The sequence below is a fragment of the Hemitrygon akajei genome, chromosome 14, assembly GCF_048418815.1.
Source record: "Hemitrygon akajei chromosome 14, sHemAka1.3, whole genome shotgun sequence".
Classification (NCBI taxonomy): Eukaryota; Metazoa; Chordata; class Chondrichthyes; order Myliobatiformes; family Dasyatidae; genus Hemitrygon; species Hemitrygon akajei.
Window position 1 is genome coordinate 67507427 of NC_133137.1, and position 13432 is coordinate 67520858.

A 13432-nucleotide genomic window follows, 5' to 3' on the forward strand; every position below is an offset into this window, starting at 1 on the left:
GGTTTCGAGGCTTGCATGCCTCCAAGACCCAGAGAGCTATGCTGGCTGGAGTCAGGGCTTTATGTTTTGACTCTTGGTAGGGTCACACATGCCAGTCAGGTCAAAGATTAGAAGCCAGACTAACAGTGGTCCATCTGTCCTCCAGGATCAGGGGTTCACTCAGGACTAACAACCCTGACTGGTCAAACCAAATTGTTACCAAAACAACAGTGAAGAATCCTTCTCTATCTGACTGCTATAGTATTCCTGAGTCTCCACCCAGGACTTGCATGACTGACAGTAGTGAAAACCAAGAGGAGGCTACTGACATGATGAAGGAAGGCCTGAACACTGCCAGAAATAGAGGATCTTCACTGTTGCCCTAAATGTCTGTGGCATAATGGGCAGTAAGTGAGAAGCAGGTTCATCCCGAAGGAGAGACAGCCGTTCACATAGCTGCCATTGTTACTCAGTTCATACAGTGATCCTAAGCTCTGTCTCCTGCATTTCTCTTCAACTCCCAACTTATGGTTACTGGCCCTGCGTTTGAAATCAGCGCCAAGTACCATTGGCTAGCTAAGTCCCTATTACAAAACTCCACACTCTGGTTCACGTTTTCCTTCCCAGATGTCCACGATAAATCATTTAACAGTACTAATTTATGAAACTCTTTTTATATCTTCCATCCTTAGTTGGGTTTGATTCCAAGGATTAATTCCCTAGAGAATTTTTGCACTGAGTCAGACTTGAATGAGTACAGAAGATACGAATGTGTTGAGATTGCCTCTCAGTTGGGACCCCAGACCCTGCCAGAAGTGTGTGAGAAACTGATAGCCAGCATGTCTGCTCGAATCCACAATGGAGCTGTTGGTGAGTACAAGGAAGAAAATGATCTTGTAAAATATCTGTATACCGCAACAAACAAAGACCTCAAGTTGTTTCATGAAATGCATTGAGCTGGCAAATTCACTAAACCTGGTTGTACCATGTCAATACTGACACATTCATCCTTAGAAATGGTCAGGTTCAGAGTTTATCCTGATGCTGACTAAAGCTAATATCAATCGGGCCTCTTGCTGAGGCTCTTACATTGCCATTGGCAACGAACATCCTGTGCCAAGAGGCAAGAAATTGTTCCTTTTAATAAAGATGATTTACAATAAGATATCTGAATAAATCAAATACAATTTGTAATAATGGGGAAGCTGTAAGTAAAAAAGTGATTACTATTTCTGAAAATGTTTTTTGCTTTTTAGAGCCAGTGGCACAGCAAGAAACATTTTGGCCCACCATTACCTAATCCCATTCACCAGCATTTGATCTGTAGCCTTCTGTGCCTTGTTAGGTGTTCTGAGAGTACCTGCCTCTGCCACCCATTCAGGTGTTGTGTTCTAGATTCCAACACACTCCAGGTGAAAAAAAATCGTCATGTGCCCTTTTGAGATATTTTCATAACACAGCATCAAGCATACATCACAACTTCCAAATGCATGGCAGCAAGTCTCAAATCAGTGGAAATGAGAATTATCAAGAGGTAACATTTCAATTAATATTCCCCAGCTGACTTTCCCCACATGGACATTCATATTTTTCCAGAATCCTGAAATCTTCAGCTCACAGTCTTACGAATTCCTGTTGAATACTTTGTGTTTTATCTTCAATAATCTCGGCATACCTGGGTGTCTTCCTCACAGTTCAGTAACAGGTCCGGGGGTTGTGCTCTTTTATCCTATATTTTGGTACTCACTGATCCAGTGCTGCTTGGTTAGAACCTGCAGTCTGTCTATACATCACTGGAAAACCCTCTGCAACACGTCACTGCCATCCCTTCATGATTTTGAACTTCTTTGTCCAACACTTCCCATTTCAAATCCTCAACAACTTTTCCTGCAAAGCAATTTACATAGCTGAATGCAGGGAAGTCAAAAGCATGACGGTCCCCAGTCTATTATGACATGATAAATCAAAGTTGAGATTGCACAGAACCGATGGATTGACAGTTAAATGTAAAGATCAGAAATTTGAGAGTGTCAGGGAGCAGAAGTGAGTGTGGTAGCCTTTACTAAGGAGAAGGTGCTTGGGAAGATGAAAAATCTGAACGTAGATGAAGTGGGTGTTCCACCAGGGTCTGCGTTGGGTCCGCTTCTTTTTACATTATATGTCTAAGATTTGGATGGCTTTGTTGCAAAGCTTGCAGAAAATACAAAGATAGGTGGAGGGGCAGGTAGCTTTGAGGAAGCAGAAAGGCTACAGAAGGACTGATTAGGAGAATGGGCAAAGAAGTGGTAGAAGGATTACAGGGTAGTGTATGGTTATGCTCTTTGGTAGAAGAAATAAAACTATACTATTTTCTAATTGGAGAGAAAATTTAAGACTGAGGTGCAAAAGGACTTGGGAGTCCTTGTGCAAGGTTAATATGAGGCTATCAGGCAGGAACTTGGAAGCATAAATTGAGAACAGATGTTCTCAGGGAAATGTGCGGAAAAAATGTGGCAAATGTTCAGGGGATATTTGCGTGGAGTTCTGCATAGGTACGTTCCAATGAGACAGGGAAAGGATGATAGGGTACAGGAACTCCGGTGTACAAAGGCTGTTGTATATCTAGTCAAGAGGAAAAGAAGAACTTATGAAAAGTTCAAAAAACTAGGTAATGATAGAGATCTGGAAAATTATACGGCTATCAGGAAGGAGCTTAAGAAAGAAATTAGGAGAGCCAGAAGGGGCCATGAGAAGGCCTTGGTGGATAGGATTAACGAAAACCCCAAGGCATTCTACAAATACATGAAGAGCAAGAGGATAAAATGTGTGAGAATAGGACCAATAAATTATGACACTGGAAAAGTGTGTATGGAACAGGAGGAGATTGCGGAAGTACTTAATGAGTACTTTGCTTCAGTATTCACTACGGAAAAGGATCTTGGCATTTGTAGGGATGACTTACAGTGGACTGAAAAGCTGGAGCATGTAGATATTAAGGAAGAGGCTGTGCTGGATCTTTTGGAAAGCATCAAGTTGTTAAGTCACCAGGACCAGACAAGATGTACCCCAGACTACTGTGGGAGGAGAGGGAGGAGATTGCTGAGCCTATGGCGATGATCTTTGCATCATCAATGGGGACGGGAGAGGTTCTGGAGGATTGGAGGGTTGCAGATGTTATTCCATTATTCAAGAAAGGGAGTAGAGATAGCCCAGGAAATTATAGACCAGTGAGTCTTACTTCAGTGGTTGATAAGTTGATGGAGAAGATCCTGAGAGGCAGGAGCCATGAACATTTGGAGAGGCATAATATGATTAGGAATAGTCAGCATGGCTTTGTGAAAGGCAAGTCGTGCCCTACAAGTCTGATTGAATTTTTTGAGGATGTAACTAAACACATTGATGAAGGAAGAGCAGTAGATGTAGTGTATATGGATTTCAGTAAGGCATTTGATAAGGTACCCCATGCAAGGCTTATTGAGAAAGTAAGGAGGCATGGGATCCAAGGAGACATTGCTTTGTGGATCCAGAACTGGCTTGCCCACAGAAGGCAAAGAGTGGTTGTAGACGGGTCATATTCTGCATGGAGATTAGTGACCAGTGGTGTGCCTCAGGGATCTGTTCTGGGACTGCTACTCTTCATGATTTTTATAAATCATCTGGATGAAGAAGTGGATTGATGGGTTAGTGAATTTGCAGGTGACACAAAGATTGGGGGTGTAGTGGATAGTGTGGAGGGCTGTCAGAGATTACAGCTGGACATTGATAGGATGCAAAACTGGGCTGAGAAGTGGCAGATGGAGTTCAACCCAGATAAGTGTGAGGTGGTTCGTTTTGGTAGGTCAAATATGACAGCAGAATATAGTATTAATGGTAAGACTCTTGGCAGTGTTGAGGATCAGAGAGATCTTGGGGTCCAAGTCCACAGGACACTCAAAGCTGCTGCACAGGTTGACTCTGTGGTTAAGAAAGCATATGGTGCATTGGCCTTCATCAATCATGGGATTGAGTTTAGGAGCCCAGAAGTAATGTTGCAGCTACATCGGACCCTGGTCAGACCCCACTTAGAGTACCGTGCTCAGTTCTGCTCACCTCACTACAGGAAGGATGTGGAAACCATAGGATGCAGGGGAGATTTACAAGGATGTTACCTGGATTGGGGACCATGCCTTATGAGAATAGGTTGAGTAAACTCAGCCTTTTCTCCTTGGAGCGGTGGAAGATGAGAGGTGACCTAATAGAGGTGTATAAGATGATGAGAGGCATTGATCATGTGGATAGTCAGAGGCTTTTTCCCAGAGCTGAAACGGCTAACACAAGAGGGCACAGTTTTAAGGTACTTGGAAGTAGGTACAGAGGAGATGCCAGGGGTAGGTTTTTTTACGCAGAGAGTGGAATGGGCTGCCAGTGACAGTGGTGGAGGCAGATACAATTGGGTCTTTTAAGAGACTCCTGGACAGGTACATGGAGCTCAGAAAAATAGAGGGCTACGGGTAACCCTAGGAAATTACTAAGATAAGGACATGTTCGGCACAGCTTTGTGGGCTGTAGGGCCTGTATTGTGCTGTAAGTTTTCTATGTTTCTATGTTAATCTGCAGATTGAATCAGTGGTGAGGATGGCAAATGTGATGATAGCATCATTTCAGTACTAGAATATAAAAGCAAGGATGCAATGTGGAAACTCTATAAAGCACTGGTGAGACCTCACTTGGAGTATTATGGGCAGTTCTGGACCCCTTATCCAAGAAAGGATGTGCTGACATTGGCAAGGGTTCAAAGGAGGTTCATGAAAATAATTCCAAGATTGAAAGACTTGTCATATGAGGAGCGTTTGATGGCTCTGAGACTCTACCCACTGGAATTCAGAAAAATGAGGGGTGATCTCATTGAAAATTATTGAATAATGAAAGGCCTCGACAAAGTGGATGTTTCCTATGGTGGGGGAGTCTTTCAGCAGAGGAAACATCCTCGTAAATCGAGTGGAGATGAGGAATTTATTTAGCCAGAGAGTAGTGAATCTGCGGAATTCTTTGGCACAAGCAGCTGTGGAGACCAACTCTTTATGTATATTTAAGGTAGAGATTGATAATTCTTGAGTAGTCAATGCATGAAGGGTTACAGGGTGGAAGACAGGAGTCTGGGCCTGAGAGGGAAAAGGGATCAGCCAATATGAAATAGCAGAGCAGACTCAAAGGGCCAAATGGCCTAATTCTGCTCCTATATCTTATGGTCTTATGGTCATAGAGATAGGTCACCTGGACCAAATGGACTCAATAACTCAGGGTTCTAAAAAAGGTAGCTGAAAAAGATTCTGTTGGCATTAGCATTGATCTTTCATGATTCAGTATTGGTTCTGGAGGACTGGAAAATTGAAAATGTCACTCAACTCTTTTAGAATAGAGGGAGACAAAAAACAGGAAATTATAAGCCAGTTAGCTGACTTCAGTGGTTGGGGAAGATGTTGATGTCCATTATTATGGATGAGGTTTCAGGGTACTTGGAGATACAAAAAAAAAACAGGCCAAAGTCAGTATCATTGCCTTAAGGGGAAATCTTGCCTGACTAATCTGTTGGAATTCTTTGAGGAAATAACAAGCAGGATAGACAAAGAAGAATCGGTGGATGTTGTGTACTTGGATTTTCAGGATGCCTTTGGCAAGGTGGCACACATGAAACTGCTAAACGAGATAAGAGCCCATGGTATTACAGGAAAGATGCTAGCATTATTAGAAGATTGGCTGGAAGCTAAGAGACAAAGCATGGGAATAAAGGGGGCCTTTTCTGTCTGGCTTCCAGTGACTAGCAGTCTTCTGCAGGAGTTGGTATTGGGACTGCTTCTTTTCACATTATATGTCAATTATTTAAATGACAGAATTGATGGCGGTGTGGCCGGGTTTGCATAAAATACAAAGATAAGTGGGGGGGGCAGGTAGTGCTGAGGAAGTGGGGAGCTTGTGGAAGGGCTTAGACAGATCAGAAGAATGGGCAAATAAGTGGCTGATGGAGCATAGTGTAGGGAAGTGCTTGGCCGTGCACTTTGGTCGAAGGTATAGAAGTGTAGACTATTTTCTAAAAGGAGAGAAAATCCAAAGATCAAATGTGCAGAGACCTAGGAATCTTTGTGCAGGATTCCCTAAAGGTTAACTTGTGTCAGAGGGAAGGAAGGCAAATTCAATGTTAGCATTCATTTCACAAGGACTAGAATACAAAATCAAGGATATAATGCTGAGGCTTAAAAAGCTTTGGTCAGGCCGCACTTGGAGTATTGTGAGCGGTTTGGGGCCCCTTAACTAAGAAAGGATATGCTGACATTGGAGAGGGTTGAGAGGAGTTTCACAAGAATGATCCCAGGAATGGAAGCGTTAACATATCAGGAGCATTAGATGGCTCTAGGCCTGTACTCACTGGAGTTTAGAAGAATGGGTGGAGGGGGGATCTCATTGAAACCTGTTGATAGAGTGTATGTGCAGAGGAAGTTTCCTATTGTGGAGGAGTCGATAACCAGAGGGTTCAGTCTCAGAAAGCAAGGAATATTTCCTTTTGCCAGAGGGTGATGAATCTGTGGGATTCATTGCCACAGACAGCTGTGGAGGCCAAGTCATTGGCTATATTTAAAACAGAAGTTGATAAGTTCTTGATTAGTAAGGGTGTCAAAGCTAATAGGAAGAAGGCAAGAAAGTGGTTTTTGAGAGGGATAATAAATTAGCCATGATGGAACAGTGGAGCAGACTTAATGGTCCAAATGGCCTAATTCTGTACCTATGTCTTCTGATCTTATGAGCAAAGCACTCACCCTCAGTAAAGTTGAAATGCAGATGCTCCAGGGATGGGATGAGGGAAATGTTACTGGGTTCTTCCCCTTCCTCTGTGTTCAATGGACCTAGCCAGTTGTCCAAAGGAGATTTTGCAATTGGCATTTATTCAGCTGCTGTAGATAAGTACCAGCCGCAGGATCACATCTGGACAACCATTATCTCTAAAGAACAGACTGTAAGTTCAAATACCAGAGAGCAACCAATATCTTGTTTTCACTCCCAGCAACTCAACTCAATAAGCATAATACATCTGGCAGAAAAGAAATTCAGGCGTGCTGCATTTCATGAATTGCACCAAAGTCAGTCATCTTCCCGAATGCCAAGGCAATTTATACATGCTCCTGTGCTTCAAGAGGAGAAAAGGAAGTCTGGAGAAAGAACTATGTGAGGCATGAAGATTATGGAGCATTACTTCTTGTTCTGCATTTCCTAAATACTGTTGAAATACATATTATTTTTGCATTTTGTTCTGAACAGTGAACAACTATTGAATGGTTCCCTAGTACAATAACAGCATCTTCCCCTCTGCCAACTAATTTCTGAATTGCACTCTACTGCTGCTGCAAAATTAACAAATTTCACAATCTATGCCAGTGATATTAAACCTTATTCTGATTCTTGACCTCAGAATCTACTTCATAATAATCTTCCACCTTATGTTTATCTGCACGGCACTTTCTCTGTAAATGTTACATTATTTTGCATTCTGTTATTATTTTACTATGTTCTACTCCAATGCACTGTGTAATGGTTTGATCTGTATGAACCGTACACAAGATAAGCTTTTCACAATACCTCAGTACATGTGATAACTGAAACCAATTCCAATTGTTTTCTGTGAATCAAACTGACTTTCCTTACATTACCCCACAGCCTGCCGCTGTGACCCTGAGGGGTCAATCAGTCCCATTTGCAGGAAGTTTAGTGGTCAGTGCCAGTGTAAGCAGGGCGTGATCGGGCGATGCTGTGACTCCTGTGCACCAGGATTTTACGGATTTGGGGCCAGTGGCTGTTCAGGTGAGTCAGAATCATGGGAGGTTAATACAAACTGTGTATGATCAATAATTTTAAAAATATTTGGCACGCCTGCTTATAGTTGTTCAAATCTGTTGAAGCTTAATGAAACTTAATCAGTGTTTGAAGTAGGATATTCATTATCATGTTTTAGCTCGTTTTATATTGGATTCAGTTCTGGTAAAAAAAAATATAGAGGCTTGAATTTGCTTCACTGTCTTCAGGTTGCATGGGTTTCTTGAAGTGACAAAAGATCAGCTCAAAGTGGAATGATTTTTGTCATTGTTGCCCTCATCTCACAATGATCAAAGCTCTCCATTTTTATTTCTTGTAAAGGGCTTCTGCAGCAAATTATGTGATTCTTGGAGTGTGGAACGAACACTGCTGCTTATCAGTTTATAAGATATTTTTCATCAGGCAATTTGGTATTTTTGCTTATGGATGCAACCCAAATGTTTTCCGTTTCTCTTTTATACAACGTACATTTGATTTGCTGCACTGCATTTTCTGTTAATTCTCTTTGTTTTTCACTTTTCATAGCTTTGTCCCTTTTATAGAACTTTATTTTTAAAATCCATGATGGCAGCCAGAGATGATTTAAAACTGGCTAACCTTCATATAAATTTGACATTAGGGTAGCTGAAGTTTTGTGAGAAGGTAATAGTATCTGCATTTTTTTACATTGGTTTGTGCAGTGTTTGTAATGCAATGTGGCTGAGATCCTTTGGTGAATTCAGTCTGCTGGCTGGATCATTTGTTTGTCCATTCTTACTGACCTGGTAGTCCCAGTGTATTCCCCTACCAGACACTGACCAGGTCTGACACCTACAGGAATGATGGGGACCCTGATCCATTGTCCCCCCACCCCCTTTGCGTCAGTAACACCTGCCTTGCAAGCATCGTGTTGTTTCTGAAGTTGAGTGTGACCTGAGCTTTCAGCAACAGGTCTAGCCGCATTAAAGCCCCAAATGATCTAAAAAGGAAATTGTCTGTCAGTTTGTGAAGTTTGATGGATTGACGTCAGAAGAACGAAGTGTTGAGAGTGCTTTGATAAAGCTGTGAGCTCCCTGACCTCTCTACTCCTTTTGCATTTCCTTTCCCAGCCTGTTACTGTGACCATCAAGGATCTGCCAATTCCATCTGTGATCAGGTAACTGGACAGTGCGGTTGCCGCAGGAATATTGTTAATCGTGCTTGTGACCGTTGCCAGCCTGGATATTATGGATTCCCAAACTGTCAGCCCTGTCAATGCAACGGCTATTCTGAGAGCTGTGATCCTTGGACAGGGGCTTGTCAGAACTGCGGGGCCTTCACCACTGGCCCTAACTGCGAGCGGTAGGAATGGCGAACATTTTAATCTTAACATTGTCAATGTTTTGCACGCTATTGTTACTGATGTTCTAAATGCTTAAATAAGCAGTTGTGATGATAGCATTGTTGCAAGACTCATCTGTGGCTGCACATGATCATTTTACAATCGCTGATTGTGAGTTGTTTTAATATAGTAATTAATATAATCATCATACTATGGAATAAACATAACTTAAAGAGTATTTAAGATCAATAAGATTTCAAAATGTGAACATCATCTTGGACACAAATTTTCAGGTTTCTTTGCATGTGCAGATTATCGGGTTGCTTTTCTGTCAAAAGAGACAGTTGTACTCCTAGCTGGACCAGCACAAATATTGTTATACTCAATGTTCATGTCCTGTCTATTGATAAATTATACTGTCAATGTTTTTGTTTCTCACCACAGCATCTGTAAAATGAGTCATTCAGGGTGGATTCAACATATCCTGTGTCCATTTGGAATGGAGTCACACTGCGAATAATTACAACTTTGAAATGCTTCTAGTTTAAAATTGTGGAATTGTTCCTGCTTAGAAGGAAGCAATTAGGTCCATTCAGCCAGTGCCATCTTCAGATATCAATCCCATTCCTCTGATCTTTCAATAAAACCCCACATACTATTCTTTCTCAAATGGTGGCCCAATTCCGCTTTGAAATCTCAGACTAATTCTGTTTCCATCTCATCTAAAGTGCAGTGAACCATAAATTATCATTACTATCTGCATAAAGACATTCTTTCACATGTTGCTTGTATTTTTTGCCCAACATTTTAAATATGCACCCTCAATCTTTGAATCATCTACAAATGGGAATAATGTCCCTCTATCCACCATACATGAAACAGTCCTGATCTTGTGCACCTCTATTAAACTTCTCAAACTCTTCTTTGACTTGGACAAAGCAACTGTCATTTTCCAGACTAACTTTTCAGCTGAAATTCCTCATTCATGTCAACCTGAACCTTCAGATCCTCCCCAAAGGGAGGTGAAAAGAAACGGTCATAATACCCTCATGGAAGTATTACCAATGTTTGTGCAAATTTAACATAACTTCTCTAAGATTAACTATTTAGGTTTAAGCTGTTCCTATTCCTTGTGAACAGGTTCAAGGGAATCAGAATCAGTTTTATTATCACCAGCATGTGCTGTGAAATTTGTTAACTTAGCAGCAGCAGTACAATGCGACACGCTCAGTGATTCATGAACATCTTCTTCCCTCCGCCGTCCAATTCCTAAATGGATATTGACCTTGCATCGGGAATGACACCAGCCATTCAGAATCTGCAAATGTTGTAATCATTTTCCTCTGAACTAGGTGTCCATTTAGGAACTGGATGGCAGAACGGAAGAAGCTGCTTATGAATCACTGAGTGTGTGCCTTCAATCTTCTGTTCTTCCTTCCTGATGGTAACAATGAGAAGAAGACACACTGTGGGTGATGGGGTCCTTAATAATGGATGTGGCCTTTCCGAGGCACTGCTCCTTGAAGATGTCTTGGATGCTATAGAGGCCAGTACCCAAGATGGAGCTGACTAATTTTACATATTTCCGTAGCTTCTTACGGTCCTCTGCAGTAGCCACCCCCTCCCCCCAAATACCAGACAGTGATGCAGCCTGTCAGATTGCTCTCCACGGTAAATCTGTAGAAGTTTTCAGTATTTTAGTTGACAAACCAAATATCTCTTCAAACTCCTAATGAAATATGGTCATTTCCTTGCCTTCTTTATAGGTGCATCGATATGTTGGGACCGGGTTAGCTACTCAAAGATCTCGACATCATGAACGTGAAATTGCTCACTCTCTCCACTCTAATTCCTCTGTGAGGGTTGGTTTGTGTTCCCTCATCTTGCCCTTCCTGAAGTCCACAATCGGCTCTTGCGTCTTATTGACATTGAGTGCAAAGTTATTTCTGCAACCCCACTCAACTAGCTGGTATATCTCGCTCCTGTATGCCCTCTCATCTCCACAGAGGGAGTACAGAGAAGGTTCACTAGATTGATTCCTGGGATGGCAGGACTTTCATATGAAGAAAGACTGGATCGACTAGGCTTATATTCAAGGGGGGATCTTATTGAAACGTATAAAATTCTAAAGGGATTGGATTGGCTAGATGCAGGAAGATTGTTTCCGATGTTGGGGAAGTCCAGAACGAGGGGTCGCAGTTTAAGGATAAAGGGGAAGCCTTTTAGGACCGAGATGAGGAAAAACCTCTTCACACAGAGAGTGGTGAATCTGTGGAATTCTCTGCCACAGGAAACAGTTGAGGCCGGTTCATTGGCTATATTTAAGAGAAAGTTAGATATGGCCCTTGTGGCTAAAGGGATCGGGGGGTACGGAGAGAAAGCAGGTACAGGGTTCTGAGTTGGATGATCAGCCATGATCATACTGAATGGTGGTGCAGGCTTGAAGGGCCAAATGGCCTACTCCTTCACCTATTTTCTATGTTCCTATGTTTCTATCTGAAATTCTATCAACAATGGTTGTATCACAAGCAAATTTACAGATGGTATTTGAGCTATACCTAGCCACACAGTCATGGGGATAGAAGGAGTACAGCAGTGGGCTAAGCACATACCCCCGGGGGGGCACCAGTGTTGATCATCAGCAAGGAGGAGATATTATTCCAATCCACACAGATTGTGGTCTTCTGGTTAGGAAGTCGATGATCCATTTGCAGAGGGAGGTACAGAAGCCCAGATTCTGTAGCTTATCAATCAGGACTGTGGGAATGATGGTGTTAACCACTGACCTATAGTCAACAAACAGCGTCCTGACATAGGTGTTTGTAAAGCCTTGTGAAGAGCCATTGAGATTGCGTCTGCCAGAGGCCTGCTATTGTGATAGGCAAATTGCAGTGGGTCCGGGTCCTTACCACTTAGAATTAGTTCATCTAATTGAATAGATAAGGATAATATTATATTATCATTATATATCTATCACATTGCTCAGTGAATGAATAACCATACTAGATATATTTAATGCTCCAAACTGCCATCTTTAACATTTGTGATTGAAATATTATATTTGCATTTTGTAGATGCAGTGAAGGCTTCTATGGAAACCCTACTTTAAATGAACCTTGTCAGCCCTGTCGGTGCCCTGATATTCCTAACAGTGGACACTATTTTGCCCATTCCTGTTATGAAGACCCTCAGATTCAACAATGGATTTGTAACTGCCTTGAAGGCTATGCAGGTATGTAGGCTCTGGCTTCAAATGCCAACTTCCAGGTGATGTAAGATTCACTTTCCTCTTTTGAATATGCTGATCCATTCTGGGTTCCACATCTTATTGCTCACTAAAGCCCAGGTGGCATTCTACAAAGATAAATCTTGAAACAGCATGTAGCTCTTTGATCAGAGTTAACCTGGACCTCATATTTAAAGGTGCAGTTTTCAGTGCTGATCAGGTATTACTGACTAAGATCGGGTATCCTGGCTGATCTTTCCACCTTGAGGCACTGAAACCAATAGTGCAACTCCTATGATTACTTAGTATGAGATCTACTTATTGAGACTGAGATTCTGGGCTAAATGGATTGGCAATTTCCTTCCATTTCTTCAATACTGCTTCCATTATCAAATTCACTTGGTATGTATACTGTGAGCTCTGACAGTGTCCAAATGCTTTATTTAAAAAGTGGCTTCTTGAATCTACATTATTTCTGTCTGGCGAGTGAATGCATTGCTAGATAAAAGCAAAACTACATTAATATGAAAAGTAAAGTTGAACCTTGAGCCCCATCCATATCCAGTTATCTAATAAACATTTACACTTGATGTGAGGATCTGTGGTTTCATTCACGGTATAGCTTTCCATACTTTATAGAGTCGCTGCAATTGTGTCAGCAAAATGGACTAGAAATATAGAGTAGTGCAGTTTATTTCAGCATTAATTAATAAAATCTTGACTTTCCCTGGAAGAAAATGCAATAATAACCATTTCTGGACATTTTTCATCATAGCAGAAATTCAACTAACAGCGTACATTTGCTCCCTTATGTGGGTAGGGACTAAGTGCTGTATTCCATTGCTTTTGGGCATGGGACGTTGAAAGCCGAGATGGAGTGGATGTGAAGAGGATGTTTCCTATGGAGGGGGAAATCTAGGACAAGAGGGCACAGCCTCGGAATAGAGAGACATCCATTGGGAACAGAGATGAGGAGGAATTTCTTTAGCCAGAGGGTGGTGAATCTGTGGAATTCGTTGCCACAGGCAGCTGTGGAGGCCAAGTCACTGCATGTATTTAAGGCAGAGGCTGAAAGATTGTTGATTAGTCAGAGCATAAAAGGTTAC

General features: G+C 41.8%; 1 protein-coding gene across 1 annotated transcript in view; it reads left to right on the top strand.

Annotated features, from left to right (window-relative positions):
- Positions 1-13432, top strand: part of LOC140738657 (laminin subunit beta-4-like) — a 139271-nt gene that overhangs the window by 76380 nt on the left and 49459 nt on the right. Inside the window, exons 19-22 of the mRNA XM_073066277.1 lie at positions 672-849; positions 7645-7788; positions 8889-9120; positions 12175-12332. Of these exons, the coding sequence (XP_072922378.1) occupies positions 672-849; positions 7645-7788; positions 8889-9120; positions 12175-12332 (712 nt within the window). The remainder of the gene's footprint in view (positions 1-671; positions 850-7644; positions 7789-8888; positions 9121-12174; positions 12333-13432) is intronic.